This window comes from Phasianus colchicus, chromosome 2 (assembly GCF_987193195.1).
Source record: "Phasianus colchicus chromosome 2, bPhaCol1.hap1.1, whole genome shotgun sequence".
Classification (NCBI taxonomy): Eukaryota; Metazoa; Chordata; class Aves; order Galliformes; family Phasianidae; genus Phasianus; species Phasianus colchicus.
This window is the reverse complement of record NC_143437.1, coordinates 14,496,790-14,515,079: the sequence shown is the minus strand read 5'-3', so window position 1 is coordinate 14,515,079 and position 18,290 is coordinate 14,496,790. Positions and strand designations below refer to the sequence as shown.

The 18,290-nt window shown below is 40.7% G+C and overlaps 1 protein-coding gene across 3 annotated transcripts in view; it reads right to left on the bottom strand.

The window, feature by feature from the left end:
• HAO1 (hydroxyacid oxidase 1) overlaps nt 1-18,290 on the bottom strand; it is a 26,469-nt gene extending 8,179 nt beyond the window's left edge. The window contains exons 1-3 of one of the 3 annotated variants that reach the window (XM_090134868.1): nt 18,175-18,290; nt 11,635-11,786; nt 1,065-1,320 (exon numbers count right to left, since the gene is read on the bottom strand). In XM_090134868.1, coding sequence (XP_089990994.1) covers nt 1,065-1,320; nt 11,635-11,786; nt 18,175-18,227 — 461 coding nt within the window. In that variant the 5' untranslated portion in view covers nt 18,228-18,290. The other 2 variants (XM_090134867.1, XM_090134869.1) reach the window with 2 other exon arrangements.

Below are 18,290 nucleotides of genomic sequence, written 5' to 3'. Positions count from 1 at the left end.
CTAGGTATGGTATGTATGCAGCACATTACAGTTGTGAGAGACACTGGAAGAACACTTCAGATTCATCAATACTATTCAAAACTAGCTCTCACCTAGAACTCAAACCAAAGTTAATCCCCTTCAAGATACTTTCAACTATCTTTTATTTTTTCTTTCCTTTTTTAATTTTCATTTTGATTTCATTTACAGATTCTGAATAAGGGCAGTAGTCTTAATATATACCATGACCAACTGTGGCCAATATCAGGTCCTTGTAAGCACAAGATTCTTAGCTCCATTTTGCAAGTTCAAAAATCCTGCATATCCCATTCATTCTTTTACTTTTCCAGCTGGACTGGGTGCTAACAGCATGCCAGCACTTCAGCAAACATTATTAAGGGTGATCTTACAGTCTATCAATTCATATTTGCAGGATGCAGTGAAATCAGGCCAGCATCAGCACCCATAGGACATCACTGGAGAACTGTTTTAAGCTAAATGCTGCATAGGCCCTGAAATAATGAGAAACTAGAATTAGTGCAGAGACCTCTAACTTTTCCTTGAGATATAGAAAAAGTCCCAAAAGAGATGTAGGGGTGGATCGCTTTTGTGATATTTAAGAAAGCTGATCCCCTCCATTTCTGTACTTGGCTAACAGGACAGCTGAAGTTGCTTGGAAAGGGATTCCACATTCAGTACTGACATGGTCCCACATGCCCTGCAGTGTCATTGACTGGGAGAGGTCTTTGACGGTCACTTAGTCCAGCTTCCTGGTCAGAGCATGGTCAACCCTGCAGCTGGATCCAGCTTCAAAGCCAGAGTAGATTCCAGAGGATTGTGCCCAGTTGAGTTTTGAAGGTGTCCAAAGATTAATTACCAGACATACAAAGAAATGCCTCGTCACTGACTTTGTCAGTCTGCAGCCTCATGCAACCTGACATCCACCTTTTACATTGTATGAAAATACCAAGATAGCATACTTCTGCCCCTAAGCCACTGCAAAGTACATGAGCTCAGTGTGTGTCATCCGGAAGACAGGTTGCACTGCAGCACGCTCACCCCACACCCCAACTGGAGGCACCTACCTGAGGTGGGGGAGAAGCTGGAACTTGTTGCGCACATCATCAATACGCCTTCCGAGGAACGGTGTGTCCACAGTCACAAAGATTCCTTTGTAACCTGCTCTCTCTGCACGCTTCACTAGTGATTTGGTAACCTCTCGGTCCTTGTACACATAAAGCTGCAGCCAGCGGAGGCCTCCAGGAGCTGCTTCAGCAACTTCTTCAATGGAGGAGGTGGCCCAGGAGCTCAGCATCATTCCTGTCCCCATTGCCTGGCATGCTGGAGGAACACAAGGTCACTTTCAAGACTGTCCGAAACACGAGTGTCAGTGCATGTAATTTCACACTGCCTTTCCTCAGTTTTAATGTGTTCTCAGCCCTCCAGTAAATATTATATTGATAGTTTCTGACAGTGGGCTGCTGTGAGAGCTCTCTGGTTTATTTTCTGTGCTTATAGGCCAATTAACATAAGTTGCTGCCAGCATAATGTTTGGGATGACCCCTGTTTCAATATTAGAAAAAAAAAGGCATTATAATTGAAATAAATATAATCTCTTATTAATTATTCATCCTAATGGGAACCTATTTGTAAGACCCTAGAGTTTGGCTATCGCTTATCAGAATTTTAGAACACACATTTAAACACATGTTCACATACTTACAGTCTTAAACAATCTAAAAAAAATGCATTTAAGGTTTCAGCTTTCTGACTGCTGCCACATGGCTGCACAGGTTGGTATTTTAGGACTGTCATTATCAACATTGTACCTCAGTCCTCCTCACCACTGCCACATATGCTCCCCACAAGCACTTGCTACTTTGGTAAGTTTTGATCATGGCCTTTTAGCAACTTTTTCCCACTTCTAGAATGTTCACTAGCATTGCACATTTTTTACTGAAGGCCTCTCCCACCACTTCTCTGAGAAAGGTGCCTATTTTCATCCCTATAGAGTATTCCAGAACATGAAAAAGAGAAAAGGACGCAGTCCAGCAGACAATCTTATTACATAGCTATGATTCCCATTATGTCTAGGATCTCTCATCTAACAAATGTTTCTCTTTTTACGGTTCTTAGTAATTATAAAAAGGTAGCTACTGGCTGCAAGGTCGAGAGCTTCTCATTCTCCACAAAGGAATTTCCCATAGAAGTAAGCCAAAAGAACCAGCTTAAGTGTAGTGTCACTCTCACTAAGTACTGAGCTGAAAGGATGGTCATACTTACAAGGGAACGATTTCATTTCTCCTACACACACAAGAAAGGATTTTATTTCCTCTCTCCTTGCATTTTGAATTATGTTAAAACATCATTCTGTTGTTCATTTACCATTTTATAAAATGGGCAATAGATCAGTTCCTGAAGTATTTGCTTGTAAAAGTAATAGTACAAGTTGAACATGTCTGTGTAGTTATACATTGCAAGTGGTAGTAAACGAGTGTGGTAGTACAATTTAGTGGAGAACAGATTAAGTAGCTAATTGCATTTTCTCCAGCTGAAAAACTAAAAGATGAGTTGGCTCCCCCTAAACATTGAATAGCATTCCCATTCAGCTCCAAACCTACCCAAGAGTGCAGATAAACTTAGGAATACAAAGCTGGTGTTATGAAAACTGCCATCCACAGGACGACATTTAATATCAATGCACATACAGGATCAATGGGGACTAAAAGACTTGATGGGGAGCCTCCACCATTCTTTCTTCTGACACCTCTGCCTCATCACCTGAAGGAGGGAAACCCCACATCTATCATGTGATCCCACACAAACTTTCAGTCTTTGCAGTCTCCACCCAGCAGTTCCTAAAAGAGAATATGCCAGCAAAGTAGTCTCCAAAAAGCTCCACTAAGGCCAAAAAGATGAGAGTTCACACTGAATGTTGGGCTCTTTTCCTCCCCCTTCCTTCAAAAGCATTGCAGTGAAATCCATCATAAGGAGTGAGCAGCCAAAGTTTAAACATCACCAAACAATCCCAGATGGGGTCAAGCAGCTCAAGATTCTGTCCTGGCTGCCTCCATGAGGCTGATTTCCAACCTGGGCTGAATGACAAACCAGCTAACCTCATACAACTATATTTTTGAGAATATATTATTACTTATTTTAGGAGTAATCTATTACTTAATGTAAAGGAAAACACCGTAAAACTCAAATATTACATAAAGCCTTATTATTCTTGGTCTACTACAGTACACATATTTTTAATGTAAATAGACTTCTGTTTCAAAACCTCATCTCCAGCCTGTGGGAGGCATTCAAAAGTGATCTTTATGACAGCATTTTATTAGATAAGAATTACAGATCTCAGAATGGAATTTCATGAAGAACTTGCTCAAGCAAATTGGATACACCCTCCTACAGCCACAAGGCAGCTTTCAGTCACTGGAAGCAGCCATGCTTCACTCTTTTGTCTTGCAGATTTTGCTACTCCATGAAGAGCTGTAACCTGTAGAACCAACGGATTTTAAAGACTAGCCTAAAGAGACATCTAAAAGAGGCTTCAGAAAGTGCTGCCCATTTACCTTCTGCTTCCAAAAAAACAGCATACATCACAAAAGGCAAAATATAAGGCAAACAGATGTAGAAGGATCTACACTGTCCTAATAGAAAATGAGGTAAGGTAGCTTATCACTCACTGCCTGAGAAAAAGTGCTTTACAAACAACTGATTTATTTTCTTTACCAACCCCTTAAACACAGACAACAACTTAATCAAAAGTGTAAAGAAGTCAAACTGTTCATTGAAAAATATCTCACAGGTCAATTGCTTTTATAGTATTCAGTAGTCAACCAGCCCGACAGGAAATGCATCCATTGTCTAAATAAAAATTATTTATCTGATCAAATACAGGCATACGCACATGGGATAGTCTCCTAGATTGCCATTTCAAGTCAGTGAAGTGAAATAGGAATGTACAGGGTACAGTTCTTCCCACTGGCTATAAAGGCAGCCTCAGGGAAAATAGATGTGTGTAAATGATTAAAGGTAGATAAGCTGAATTACACTGCAGCCATCCACTTCAATCACTGCAATTTTAAATTCAGTTTCAGTTATTCCTGCTGTTGCTGTTCTTGTTTGACTAAAATGCATAGGAATGAAAATCTGGGCTGAAATAAAGTATAAATATTAACTGACTCAAAATATTATTCAGTGGAGGAAAAGAAATGACTCCATTCATCTTATTAAAATCCCAGGCTGACCTCATACTAGTAACTAACCAAAAGAGCCCCTCTAAGGTATGTGGAAGGATGTGCCAGAGAGAACAAGATTCCAGTGGTGCAACAAGCACCCACCTAGCAAAGAACCAAGATCCTCTACATTGTAATCCTTTGATCAGTCTCATTAAAATTACCAGAAGCAGTTCATTCTCAGAGAAGTACCCAGAAATAAATTTCTTCTAAAAATCAAGAAACATATATTGAATGGGATGTCACAACTCCAATTCAAAGTGATTTGCTCAATCAAGTCCATTATGTGATGCTAAGAAACAATGGATCAACATTCTAGTTGCTCTGTCAAGAATGAGTTTGTAAATGAGAGAGGGTTAACTAATCCAGCAATTGCAAAACCCTCAGATCAGATAAGGGGAAAAAATGTAAATGTTATGGTTGAATCTGTTTCTAAGTATTCATTTATCTATAATCTCTTATTCTCAACTCAACATATACGGCCTTAAGGACATGAGAATTGTTGCAAAAGCAGAAAATATAATCACAAAATTCTTCCCTTGTCTGACCTATGAAGTTAACCACTATCTGGTACAGCAGCAGCTCAACTCAATGCGTATTTTGGATTTTCATGGCAAAATTCGAAGTCTCTGCACAAAAAAAATTCTGGTATTTTAGAGATCCCAGGTTGATCTATGCATTACATTGATCCCTCAAAGCTCATTTTGCCATTTTTGTAGACTTTAGAAAAGATGATAGTCTTGAAGTACTGCCAGTTTTTTTCCTACCTCAAATCAGGATTTGTTAAAAATATACTCACATTTCTTACACGTCTAACAACAGTTGAAGAAAACAGAAAGAGTTCAATTCTTTTAACAATTGTATTTTACATTTCAAATCTGGGGGACTGCAAATATTTCTACTTATTATTTCAAGTCAGTACAGGATCCATATTCTCATGAGAAACTCTTTCAGCAACAGGCAACATTTGGCAAAGCTTAAACATCAGATCTTTAATTTTGTTTTTTTTTACCAGCCTTTCTTCATGCCAATCCAGATAATTATTTTTCTTTAAAAAAGGTCATCTTTTAAGCCGAAGTCCAGAACATTCCCTGAAGGATACATTTACCTTTGTACACATTGCAGGTTCCCAGTGAGATCAGTGACAGCGCTCAAAGCTTGGCAGCAGGCACACATGGGCACACAGGAAAGATTGGGGGATGTTGTCACTATCAGGATTGTGAAGCTTCAAGTTTTTTGTGCTTCACACAATTACAAGGCCCAATGCGCCACAAATAGGGATATTATGGGGTGCTTAGGTGAGGGGAAGCTCCACTGACTCAGCTGCACAGGTGCCTCAGCCACATTGCTATCTGCCTACACTTCGCCTGGGGAAGCCTAGAGACACTGGACATACATGAACTGAGCCTCAAAGACATCTCACAAGGTAAGATAAACTTCAATAAAGAGGAATTTTCTTCAATATTGGGTATTTCCATTGACAACATGCGACAACAAATCAAGGCTGGCAATGGAACAGGTCTTAATTAGGAAGTCCACAGGAAAACAGTAATATTGGTGAGGCACTGGCACAGCTGCCTGGAGAAGCTGTGGGTGCCCCAACCCTGGAGACATTCAAGGCTGGGTTGGATGTGGCCCTGGCCAGCCTGATCTAGTAGAAGTGTCCTTGCCCACAGCAGAGGGTTGGAACCAGATGGTTTTTCAGGCTCCTTCCAACTCAAACAATTCCATGATTCTGTAATAACATATCTCAACCCAATTTTTTATCCTGAAATCGTGCCTCCTTCCCACCTCTGATGGCATATCACTCCATTAACTGGTATAAAAAGGTACAGAGTTTACTCCTGCAGGCAACCCAGAGCATATATTTCAGCAGAGGATGCTGGAGGAGAGTCCAGTTTGAGCTTTCATATTTTGTCATGGTTGTCTTGTATGAGAATGGTAAATCTTGCTCTTTCTTTCCTGTGCAAATTCCCCTTGCTTTCCATTCAGGGGCATCTCATGGCAGTCAAAATGCCCCACTGGAGTCACTTCTCCCTTTACCCGCTGTCCCTGAATTAGGGGGCAAAGGACACATTTGGGATCAACATGGTGTCCTTTTGTCACTGTGGTATTTCTCAGTAGCTATGTTCTTTGAGCTGCATCTCCTAAGAAACAGAGTTGTTTAAATTACTTAACATTAGTCTCTTGATGAAATGCACTTGGCTGAGAGATCTCCTGCCCAGCCTTACCTCACTTACCCCTTTCAAAACTTTCTGTGCAAGCTGGGCCTGCAGTTTGTTGACACAACATTTTGTCAGCTGTGCAGGAAAACTGCGGGCAGCAGGGCCAAAATGGATCTAGTCAGTCTGGAAGGTCTATCATGCTAGAGAGCCTGTGTATAATTATACCAGAAAGTCCCCCAGCCATACCAAACTATAATACAGAGGTTTTTTTTGTTTTTGTTTTTTTTCTGGGGGGGGGGAAGGGAGGGTCATGATAAGAACAGCAGGTGAGGGATGGGTACAAAGTCCTACTGTAGTCACTGTGGCTGAGCACAGAGAGCAACAGACAACAAAATCCCTCACTTGGTGTCATGGATGGGCACACCAGATGAGCACAAAGAACCTGAATTCAGAGGACCAGCAGCACTAAAGAAAATGAAAAACATTTTCATAAGTCTGTTAAAGCCAAAGGAATAAGGTATTGCTCCCAGCCTAGGTGAAAATGATAGGGCTGACAGTAACTAAACAGAGTTGGAGAAAGCATTTCAGTCAGTATTCCTATTCTCTATTTGGCAAAGTAGACTGTGCAGATGCATCTCAGGTGGTGGTGAAATCCTTCTTGAGTCAGAAGTAACTCAGAAACCCGTTTGAGAGCAATTGCAGAGAGTAAATAAAATCATCAGATCTGAACAACTAACATTCCAATTTTTCAAAAGATCTGGCCAAGAAAACACCCAAGCTGTTCAGCCTAATTTTAAGCAAGTTTAAGAGAAATCAGTTACTGCAGTACTGCTTCTGAGTTGAACCAACAGAATACTAGGAAATAAGTCAGTAAGAATTAAGACAGGATTATGTAAATAGCATCAATATATAACAGAGTAGAAGTCTTGATAAAAATAATTGTTCATATCCGTTAATGATGAACTGAGATATCAAGAAACTGCTATTTCTTGTTAAGAAATAAAATCTTAAGCAGTATCCAGCTTAAGTATACTGCAAGGTGAATCTCATTTACAGGACCATGAGTCCTACTTCACTTCAAAGGAGTACTGACTGAAGACTATATGGAAATCACAGTGGTTTGTGAGCACATTGTGAAGCTGGGGTGGCAAATTCATGTCATTGCATGAAGAAATAGTGGACATTTTTCGGACAACAGAAAAATACTGTGTAGAATTAGAAAATTTCCGCTGAAAGGTGTTTTGAGAGAAGCCCTTTACTCTTTAATGGTGGCTAAAATTATTCATCAAATTTGGCAAATATTTTTAGTTAACAGAGTTGAAATTTGAGTGAGAAGGACAAGAAAAAAATCACTCTAAGTCAAAATGTCACACGTTGATATTTTCAAAATGGAAATGTTTTTTTCCAAGCTAACACTTATGTTTCAAAAGTAAGCTATGGTTAAAAGCATTGGCTAGTAGGAAAATTCAATAAAACGTTGTCTTTTAGATCAAATTAAACATGTCAGTTAATCCAAAACCATTTTCCACCCAATTTTTCAGTTTCTCATGAAAAGAAAATCCATTATTTGCAACATTTCCATACACACCAATTGACTGTAACTAAAATCCAGGGAATATACTTAAAGAAAGCCCTGAAAAAAATGGATTAACTTCTGCCAAGATCCATGGAATTGTTTAAAGGACAAGGAAGCATTCTCTATAAGGAAGAACTCCAAGTCCATTTAGGCAAGAAAAGCTGAGGAGGAAACATATTGCTGCCTATATAAATATATCTACATAGTCTAGTTAACAAAAGGATAACAATCTACTCTCTAGAATTTGAAATCATGCAAGTTCTGACCATAATTACAGCCTATACTGTTAAGAGTGGAATTAGTTAAACTTTAGAGTGACTTACAAACATTGTGTTCAGTCTTATCATTAGGAACTTTTAATATCACAATTCAATGTTTTTTCTAAAAAAAATAACCTTTATCAATGAAACAGGATTGTTGATGAAGGTGTGTTTAAGAGAATCAGCCTGACTTAGACCTATTTAAGATCAGATACATGCTCTTTCCCACCAGCTTGGTCACTTGTGCGGGAGTGTCACTTGAGCAGCAGCAGTTCTCAAAAATTCAACAAGCCACGAAGCAAAGGGTCTGCAAGGAAAGGGAGTTTTATCCAATGAGAGACAGCATGACATAGATGCCCTTCTCTGTGGATGAAGGTACTGAAAGAATACAGCATTTCAAAGCAAAATGTTGTTGCTTAATAGAAGTAGCTGGGAGGATTAGGCATTGCTTTTGAAGCATGGAAAAAGCTTGTTATTTCTACCTGTACCACCCTGTTCTGCAGGTGAAAATAACATGAATCCGAGACCATCTCTTGAGGTTTAATCGCAGCCAGGCAGCTCTGTTGCTTGTGGCACCTGCTGCGAACTGCCTGAGCACACTATACACACACGTGTGCACTGTGGGTGCTCTACTGGGCAGCTGCCATGCTCCTGAGTGTGAGTCAAGGTTCACTACGCCTGCTCAGACCAGGAGGGACAAGACTCAGACCACACCATGTTTTCCAAGGGCCATCACAACAGCAGAGGCACCACTGCATGAGTCGCTTCCTACATACCTGAGCCAAAATTCAAGCATACAAGTACGTGGTGTTTTCCAAAAGCCACAAGACTATGATCAGACTTTCTTGGCTTGTGTGAACCGTGGTGCAGCTAAAGCAAGAACCAATATAAAGCAACCAACAATCTGGCCACTTCATTTCTGAGGTATTGCTAAGTTAAAGAGAATTTGGATGTAGCAAAATCCTTGATCCCAAATGTCCCAATTCTAAGGAAAGCTTTAAGCCAAACGTGTACTTTACAGCTAACTCCTGTCATCTTATAAGGTCAGACCAAAAGCTTGGCACTGAATGCCCTGCTCCACCTCTAACAGAGCACAAAACCAAAGACTTTTTTCTACAAGAAATGCTAATGCAATACAGAGGGTGTGAATTTAATTGCACTCTCCTTTGAAAGTGATGAAAATTTTACCAGCTCCAAGGATACGTTTATTTGGCCACATATTCAAACCACTGCCAGTACACCAAGCTCTGCTGTCTTGAAGATCCAAGAATGTTAAATGCAATAATCATATGTTAAAGTTTGAAACTAAATGCGAAAGAGTCAGGAAATTCCAAAATGAAGTTATCTACCACAGCCATAACTCAGCCCTGGTAGATAGCCTGATTTTATCACTTGATCGTATATGCAGTTACAGATTTATGACTTAAGATGTGGCCAGGCAACAGTGTCAGTGGGAAGGTTTGCTAAGGAACATCCTGGGTTTTGTGCATTTCTAATCTCACTCTTAACATGGCATTAATGTGTTTGCACTTAACAGCACTATGCTTCAGGGTTTTCTTCCAGCATAACCTGGGCCAGAAATAATCTACGAGTGTTGCCAAAGGACAGGACAACACTAACACAGCTGACAGAACACAGCTTCTCAAACCAGTTCAAGGTATTTGAGCTCCATCGTGTGGAGTGTGCCTGCACATACCATCTGGCTTTCTAATAAATCTCTTAAAAAAAAAAAATAGAAGTATGCTCAAATACACTACTATCAAAGAAACCTTTGACAGAAATAAGATTCAGACTGCTCCTTGCTGATGAGCAAAATGTAAACCTTGTGACAGGGCCAAGTTTGCTGGAGCCCTACGACAGCAACACAGAAAGGCTGCAGCTCATCACAGGGCACATCCCAGCCATGCTGGTTGTTAATAGGGATTGAGATCAGCTCACTGCAATGTTTACAATTAGATTCACTTCACACTGGCATTTGCTGCATTGATCATGGAAATGTTGTTAAATTAAATAGCTCACAGGAGCTATACGTCTTGTAACCTTTCTCATTCTGCTATTCTGCTCATTCTGGAGTATTGAGATGCACACCCTGACTCTGCCTGCTGCACACAAACAGTGTGACCTCTTCTGGAAATCATTTTGCAGTTCGAATTAAATGAGTGAGAAAGTTTCACATCTGAATTATTGCATTTCTCACATCCTTTTAGGCTGTAGGCTCCACTTTGAAAGCATCTTTGTGTCAAATTTAGCCCAGAGGACCCCTATCTTGCTGGCTCCCTGGGATATGCTCAAAGAGCTATATACAAAGAAAAAAGAAAAAAAAAAAAGATTGTTCTGAGATAGGCAAAAGCTTGTGCATTTCTGGAAGCAAAGACATGGATGGCCACCGGGGTTCATAAAAGGTTTTGTGACAGCAAGCATTTCTTGTCATGGAAACACATATACATTTATATTTATAGAACGTATATAAAATATATAGATCCTGTTTTCATTTTTTAAATTACAAATGATATCTAGGATTCCTACAGGCCAGTGAAATATATTTTGTTACAAGAAAGCAGAGCAGCTGTCATGGTGTGAAGAACTTCGTGAAGTGGGCAAGGAGGACACCACGGGGAAGTTTCTGACATCAGGCAACTCATCAGCCAAACAAAAAGTGTCCAAAGCTGCCAAGACAGAGACTCAAGCCAGAAATCAGACAATTTTTATTTTTTAATCGCTACTTCTGGTGACTTCTCTCTACCACTTCATTCCCAAATCAAGACCAAGAGACTATCCCACAAGGGCCAAAGCAGTGCAAAAATAACCCATCAACAGATGTTGGACTAACATTATGCAGTCATATTAGCTAAGCACTGTAGCCTCTTCTGATCCTACAAACAATTAGGGAATCTATTTATCTGCATTACAGAAGATTACAAAAACCTCTTAGCCAGTTCTCCAAAACGACACCACACTTCAATCGGAAGGCATTTACAATAGATAAGAGTTGAAAAGAGGACTCCTATGGTCATGACTCAGCCCCCAGATCACCGATACAGAGATGTTGCACTCACCGCACTTTGTCTCCTCCGAGCCCAGATCCCCACTTTGTGGTGTGTATTTGTTGGGTGACCTGGCTTAAAGTGGATAGCACTTTTTTCTCCTCCCTTTTCACTCTTGAAAATTAAGAGCTACTAGACTGACATGTTACCAGACTGCAAACACAATTGAAGATGTATGGGTAAAAAACACACGCCTTAAATCTGGGATGCAGGTAGGTCACCTCCTTCTCTGATGTCCTGAGCATCTATCTTCTCCATCTGAAGACACTGAAAAAAAAAAATCACTCGCCTGCCCCCTTCCCAACAAGACCTAACTTTGTTTCTTCAGAGATAGGAGCAAGAGGATTGCAGGGACTCTGCACAATTTACCTTTAGCGGTTGCCGTCTCTCCATCAGGGTGAGCCATGCGCTGCATAGCAGTTGCCGCAACACAGACCGGCATGCTGATTTTCTGCCCCAAGACTGAAGTTGAAAGGTCCATTACAGACACGTCCCTGAGCACCCGGGGGTACAGCTTCCATCTGACACAGAGAAACAAAATAAAGCGTCTGCATCATTGAGGTTATAGCTCTCGAATGTCCAAGGGCAGATTTTCCTGTTATCAGAAGAAAAAATGGTGAAAGTTGGAGGGGAGGAAGCAGCACAAAGCACCAGGCAGCAGGGTGTTGGACCTAGAGCTCATTATGTGACCCAGACACGTAAAGGGAGCTGCAAAATGCACAAAGCCAAGAAGAAACAGGCTAGAAGAGATTTAAAAAAAACACAAAACAATGGAGGGTTCAAAGGAAGCAAAGATCCTTTGAAAAGCGTTGGCTGGTATTATTTGAAGGAAAAGACAGGAGCTGCAAAACAATGTTTACTGTGAATCTTAGCTTCTCTGAAAGCTCTGTGGCAGAACTAGATTACAGAGGATATGCAGGACTCAGGTTAGATATTAGGAAAAACTTATTCTCAGAAGGAGTGGTAATACAATGAAACAGGCTTCCAGGGAGGTGGAGGTGTCGCTGTCCCTGGAGGTATTCAAGAACCACAGAGATGTGGCACTGGAGGACATGGGTTAGTGGGCATGGTAGTGATGATGGTTGGACAATGTGATCTTAGAGATCTTTTCCAGCCTTAATGACTATGAGATTCTATATCAGAAGTCACCAGTTCCCCTCTCACCTCCCTCAGTCATTCCCTTAATGGACCAGGGAGCCAAAAGATACAGAATTTTTGGATAAAAATAGCCTGACCAGTGCTCTCACACCACCTTGTCCCCTATACTATGGATGTCTGCATTGAGAGCACACAAAGAATTTGCCATGCCTCTTCCAGCAGAAAACAGATGAGCAGGAGCATGCCTTAGCTTAGCTATCTATATTCAGATGAGACAGTTGGGGAAATTGGCTGCACTACATCTCTATTGGCACCTTTTGCAATCCAGTAGCCCCCAGTAGTTCCCAGGAGGCCCCATCCCCAGCAGTTACAAGCTGCTGTATGACACATCCTTCACTGAAAAGTAACTACAGGCCCAGGGACAGCCCACAAGGAATTGAGACTTCCAGGAAAAGACTAAATGCAGCCACTATAATTTGGTACAGAAAAAGACTCTGTAGCGCAATTGCTTTCTCAAGAGAGTAAATTATAATCTACTCCTTGAATGACTTGGCCCAGAACCCACTCAACTGTTCCTGACCCCACTTTGCTTCCAATGTATCCACCATAAACCACACCAACCCAGAGCCATGGCCATATTCTCCTTTGGGGCCTTCAGCTCAGATACAGACAGAAGCTGACTCCAAATAAGAACTAATAAAAACACCCACCTGAAATTGCAATTAGGCTGAACATCACATCACACAAAAATTTACCTTTGCATTCTGCCACCAACTGGACAACAATTCCTCTCAGAGCATCAGCTAGACAGCACTTCAATATCCCAAACCATCTCAGTATGGATGCATTCATGGGGGGTAGCCATGAAATCAGACTTTTTCTTATCAATGAGGTAACGTTGTAGCAAAGCATTGTTAGAATAATCCCCAAGAAGGTGCGCATCAGCAGGTACTAGCTCTCAGGGGTTTGCTCTGAGCAAGGTGCAAAGGGTCTCTGCAAGCAGTAATAGGCTCACTGTCTCAATGTCTTACTGATGCACCCTTCCCTCTGAAAGGACTCTGAATGTAGACTATGGCAATTGAGTTTTAATTAGAATAAAATAATTAAAACCTTAGTCTACTGCTGAACCTGACTACCTATTCAGCACTAAAATGCCTGATGGAAACTGAGTACTGTCATTAGCAAGGAGATAGCAACCAGAGCCTTCGTTATCCTTAGGCTATGCTCTGCCTGTGAGTAGCAGTCAGCTTGAGCTTGCATATTAAACAGGTTGGAATAGGGGAAGAGAAGAAAAAAAGGGAAAACAGACAGTACCTTCATTTTACTGGAAGATCAAGAGAAATTTCCATAAGAAACCTGGGACAGAGTCAGGATGAGACCCAAATTTCTTAAGCCATGGAGCACAAGGCCATGCCAGTTCTCCAGAAAGCACTCCCCAGGGAGGAGAAAGATGGTTATGATGCTTGGAAGGGATGTAGTTGCGGAACTCAGCTGTAACATTTGATGCCAAGACATACACTATAAGTATGCCTCCTTGGACGTGTTTTCATGCTATTGTGTCAGACTTATTTTTCAGGGGAAAATGAGCTGAGGGTGGGACAAAGTAAACATGACTTTTATCCCCCTTCTTCCTAATCCTCATTCCAAGGGCTTTTTCCTAGCTCTGAGACATCTTTCTCCAGCAAATACAAAGAAAATACAAATCCTTACATAACCTTGTTCATGTTTACAGGCTAGCTTAGAAGCACAAGGATGCAAAATGCCTTCTTCTGCAGTCTCCTGGTTCTCAACTGTTCCCGACCCATAGGATTTTTACCTTTTACTGCCACTTCCAAGCATACATTTGAGTATCAGTCCTGAAGCAGCAGAATTCCTTCAGTGCTTCTAGCGCAGAGAAGCAGAAAAAGCTAAAATCTTCTATTTTCCCCCAGCAGAATATACAAGACTAACAATGCTGTTCGAAGCAGCAAACACCCTCTTTTCCCACTCACTCTTAAGTGTCATCAAATAATTGCCCACAAGCTTTTTGGTGTCAGATTTATTAGCCCCAGTGTTTAAACAAATTTTTCTTCTGATCCCCTTAAAATAAACAAACAACAACATAAAAACAACACCGCTTTTTTCCTTGCATCTCACTAGGTTGTATGCTCTAGACCATTAGCAAATTAGTCCTCCTAACTGAGCACTGACTGGGTCTCACACTGACGGGATCACCACCTTTGCATTATACTCTTTGACAGAAGCAGCATCAGATTTCACTTAACATGGATTTTTTCAGCTGCAAGTTTACCAGGCATCTGAAGTGACCTACTTTCTGGACAAACCATGGGGATATACCCTTAACAATAGTAAGCAAAAAAACCAAGCACTGTACTTCCCAGTGTACAAGTGGGATCTTGTACATCTTGCAGTTGGGCAAGACTCACTTTTCATACTCATTCTCTGAAGAACCACTGAAATTTTCAAAGTGTAACATTTTCAAGCAACATCTCTCACTTTCCCAAATTCATACTAAATCCCTTCAACAGTGCATCACTAGCAGAGTGCTTGGGAAAGGACACACTGCTCAGACAAAGGCCCCACCCCAGCCCCTACCTGCTTTGATAACCTTAACAAGAGGTTAAGGTCTCCTCCAACTCCTACTTCCCGACTTCCCATCATAACAGACACATGCTATTGCTGCACAGGGCCAAGTAATAAACAGCTGCTTTTGCTCAACGAACATATTTTCTCTTCTCAGATGTCTCATCATCCATACGGCAACTTTTTTCAGGGCACTGTGAATCTGAGGTAGAAGACATGGCAGAAACCACAACCAACTTATTTTTAAAAGCATTCATTTCATCTCTTCTCCTTGTGACCTCACGTCTGTTTGATCCCAGTCATTTTATGCACAGTCATTTTAATGCCCTTACCACCCAAATACACAACGACACATTTGCAGGAAATATGCATCAATGCTATCACCAATAAACAAGAAATGATGTTCTTTGTACATGACAACAAAATGCATCTTCTTCAAATGCCACTGGAAGTCAGTGGCAGAACCTGTCACAGCAGATTATTGGAAATGTGTTCCTAAACACACACACTTATTTTCATTAAAATGCTGAGATTTCAAATTGATTTCTTGAACGCCATCAAGCCAAAGGCAACTCACCCTTGTCTTGAAACGTACTCTTTATTCAGGCCCATTGGTTTCTTGACAATTTGAGAGTGAATTTAATCGCCAGACAGAGCAGTGTTGGAAGGACACAAGGTGTTTTGGAACACAGAACAAACGCAAGGTGAATAAAGTCAGACGCCATAGGGAGTAATGTATGCTCTCACGTCCTAAATAATTGTCCCTGTCCTTAATGCCTCATTTATGCAACTGATGTCTCCACTTCATATGAAAACTGAAAGAAAAACTGATCTGGCTTTAGCAGGAAAATGCTGATGTTTAGATGCAAGCACTCATTCTTCACATCAACATCAATCTCAGATAAACGAGAAGCCAGAGAAGAGTCGCTGTGATTATCATTAGTCTCATCTTAAGCCTTGGTCATTTGGGGGCACTTTATACTACAGTATCTGATTACAGGTCCAAAGTACTTTAAGCTCCTGTGCTGTCAAGAGGACAGGACATTTGATTTTATCAGCAAATGGATATAACCTGCATGTTCCAAAAATTGCATGAGCCATTCCAAAGGTATTGCATTATCTATCAACATAGCCATTCATTTGCTACATTGCTCCAGAATGATAATCTATTTCTATTGTAAGTGCAACCATTACATTGCCAAAAAAATTAAGAGCTGAAAATTAACATATTTTTTCTAGATATGCCAGCGAACTAAATAACCTTGCAGTGCACACCACAAATGTCTGGGCTACAAAATTCACACTCTGGGTTCTATTTCATTCTTTTTTCTTTTTCATTTAAATACAAACATTTATACATATAAATATTTAAAGACATTGTAAACATATTTAATCGGGGTGAACCCTATGTCCTGAAACAGCACACAATTAAGCTTTTGACTGGAGAAATCAATGAGAGCTGTCTGATCATTGCTAGCAAAGCTCTACATATGCACTTCTTTCACAAAGTTGTCTGACTTCATGATTGTTGTGGGTGTAAAGTCCATCTTACTTAATACTTACCCATCAGCTGCTCTCAGGAGTAGGGAGATAATGAGTAACACGTTCAAAAACACGAAGACTGAGATTCAAGGACTGACCCCATAATAGCAGTCCTACATTCTTGCCATGGTTAGGACATGCCACACTCACCATCATCATAATAAAGTTTTTTTGAAGTTGCTTGTGCCAAAGTTAAGTCCCAAAACACAGAATAATCTATACACACAAATCCATATACAAGGTTTGCCTTTCTAAATATGCTGCCAGGAAGCCATCAGACGCACGGATGTTGCGCTCAATAATTTTAGACCTAAGGGCTGATAACTCTACAAGAGGTGCCTCAGCAGCTACAAGTGGGGACCACTTAAGAATCAAGATCCAGGCCTTGGAAACCTGTGCTCAAATGATTCTGAAGTTCTACATCCCATTAGAATAGGTGGGAGGGTTCACCTTTGCAAAGAGGAAGGACCACCTGGCAGACAACTTCAATTATGATGCTCTTTCTTATAAGAAAGTTCTGTGCTAGTGCTGTAGGTGTCAGAAACCGGGGGACAGTGTATCTTATGCCAGGGACTGGGTTTTGGACTCTGATCTGAGCTCTCCTACTGCTTTATTGGGCGACCTTCAACAGCTCTGGCTGCCTTCCTTTCTTCCAGCCACGCTTGAACCGATGCTCTGGCAGTTGAGCAGCAGCAGAAATTCAGGGAATGGGGAACCAGAGCAATACAAAGCAATTTGGTATCAGTTCTGACACTCCTCCACCAAACGCTGCTTTACTCCAGGTTGAACCTAGTACTTACAGAACAAAGGAGTGAGTGAGTTTGAGTTTTGACAACAGGACAGGGAACAGAGCTACAGTCTGCAAGTCAAAACCAGTTTTGACTGGTTCCCATCACTTACAATATTTCATGGTTAAGTGCTGACCATGGCTGAAATTTGAATGCAGCTCAGGCATACAGTACTGAGCACGGCCTTCACACCTTGCTCCTGATGGGATCCACACTGCTAGGATGCACAGCTACAGTTCAGCAATACTGTACAGACACAGCAATACTGTACAGCAATACTGTGCAGACACTTGGTGGGGGAGGCCACTAAAGTAATTCAATTTAGGAGGAACAGTTCAGTCAAAAGTGACTTGGGATCTAAAAGGCACAATAAAACAAGAAATCTTTGTCTGTACAACAGCTATATAGAAACAATTTCATCAACTTTTATTAAATATTTGTCCAACCCGGAAATTTTGCTTCCCTAAACAAAACAAACAAGATGCAAGTAAAGCTAAAAGCATGCTAATGAATCTTAGGGACTGCTCTGATGGAAAATTTTAGCTGGGAGAAAGAAAGGGAAGAACTGATGTTCTGAGGATTTCATTGAGTTTTCTTCCTAAAATTTACAGAAGTTGCAGAAAAAATAAGTTTTGTTAGCACAAAATCTAACATTGTACCACATCTACTAATAATGCAAACAGATACACACACACACTCTACAACCTTAAATCACTCTCCTACCTTGAAAATGCTGCTACATTATCTGCTAATGTTTCTTGGTCATCTGCTCCAGATCGGTAATAATCATACACTGATTTGGGGAGAAATGTTTTAGCATAATGTTCAAAATCAGCAACACAAACTGGCTTTCCAGACATGTCTGCAGGTCTCACAGGATAAGTTTATTCCTACTTACCTCTCTTTTAAACTCTGTATTTCTGTCTGTAAATCATTAATATGAGATCTCATCGAGATTTGACTTTCTTATCTATGCACAAAAATATACACCAACTTCTTGTGTCACTCTGGACT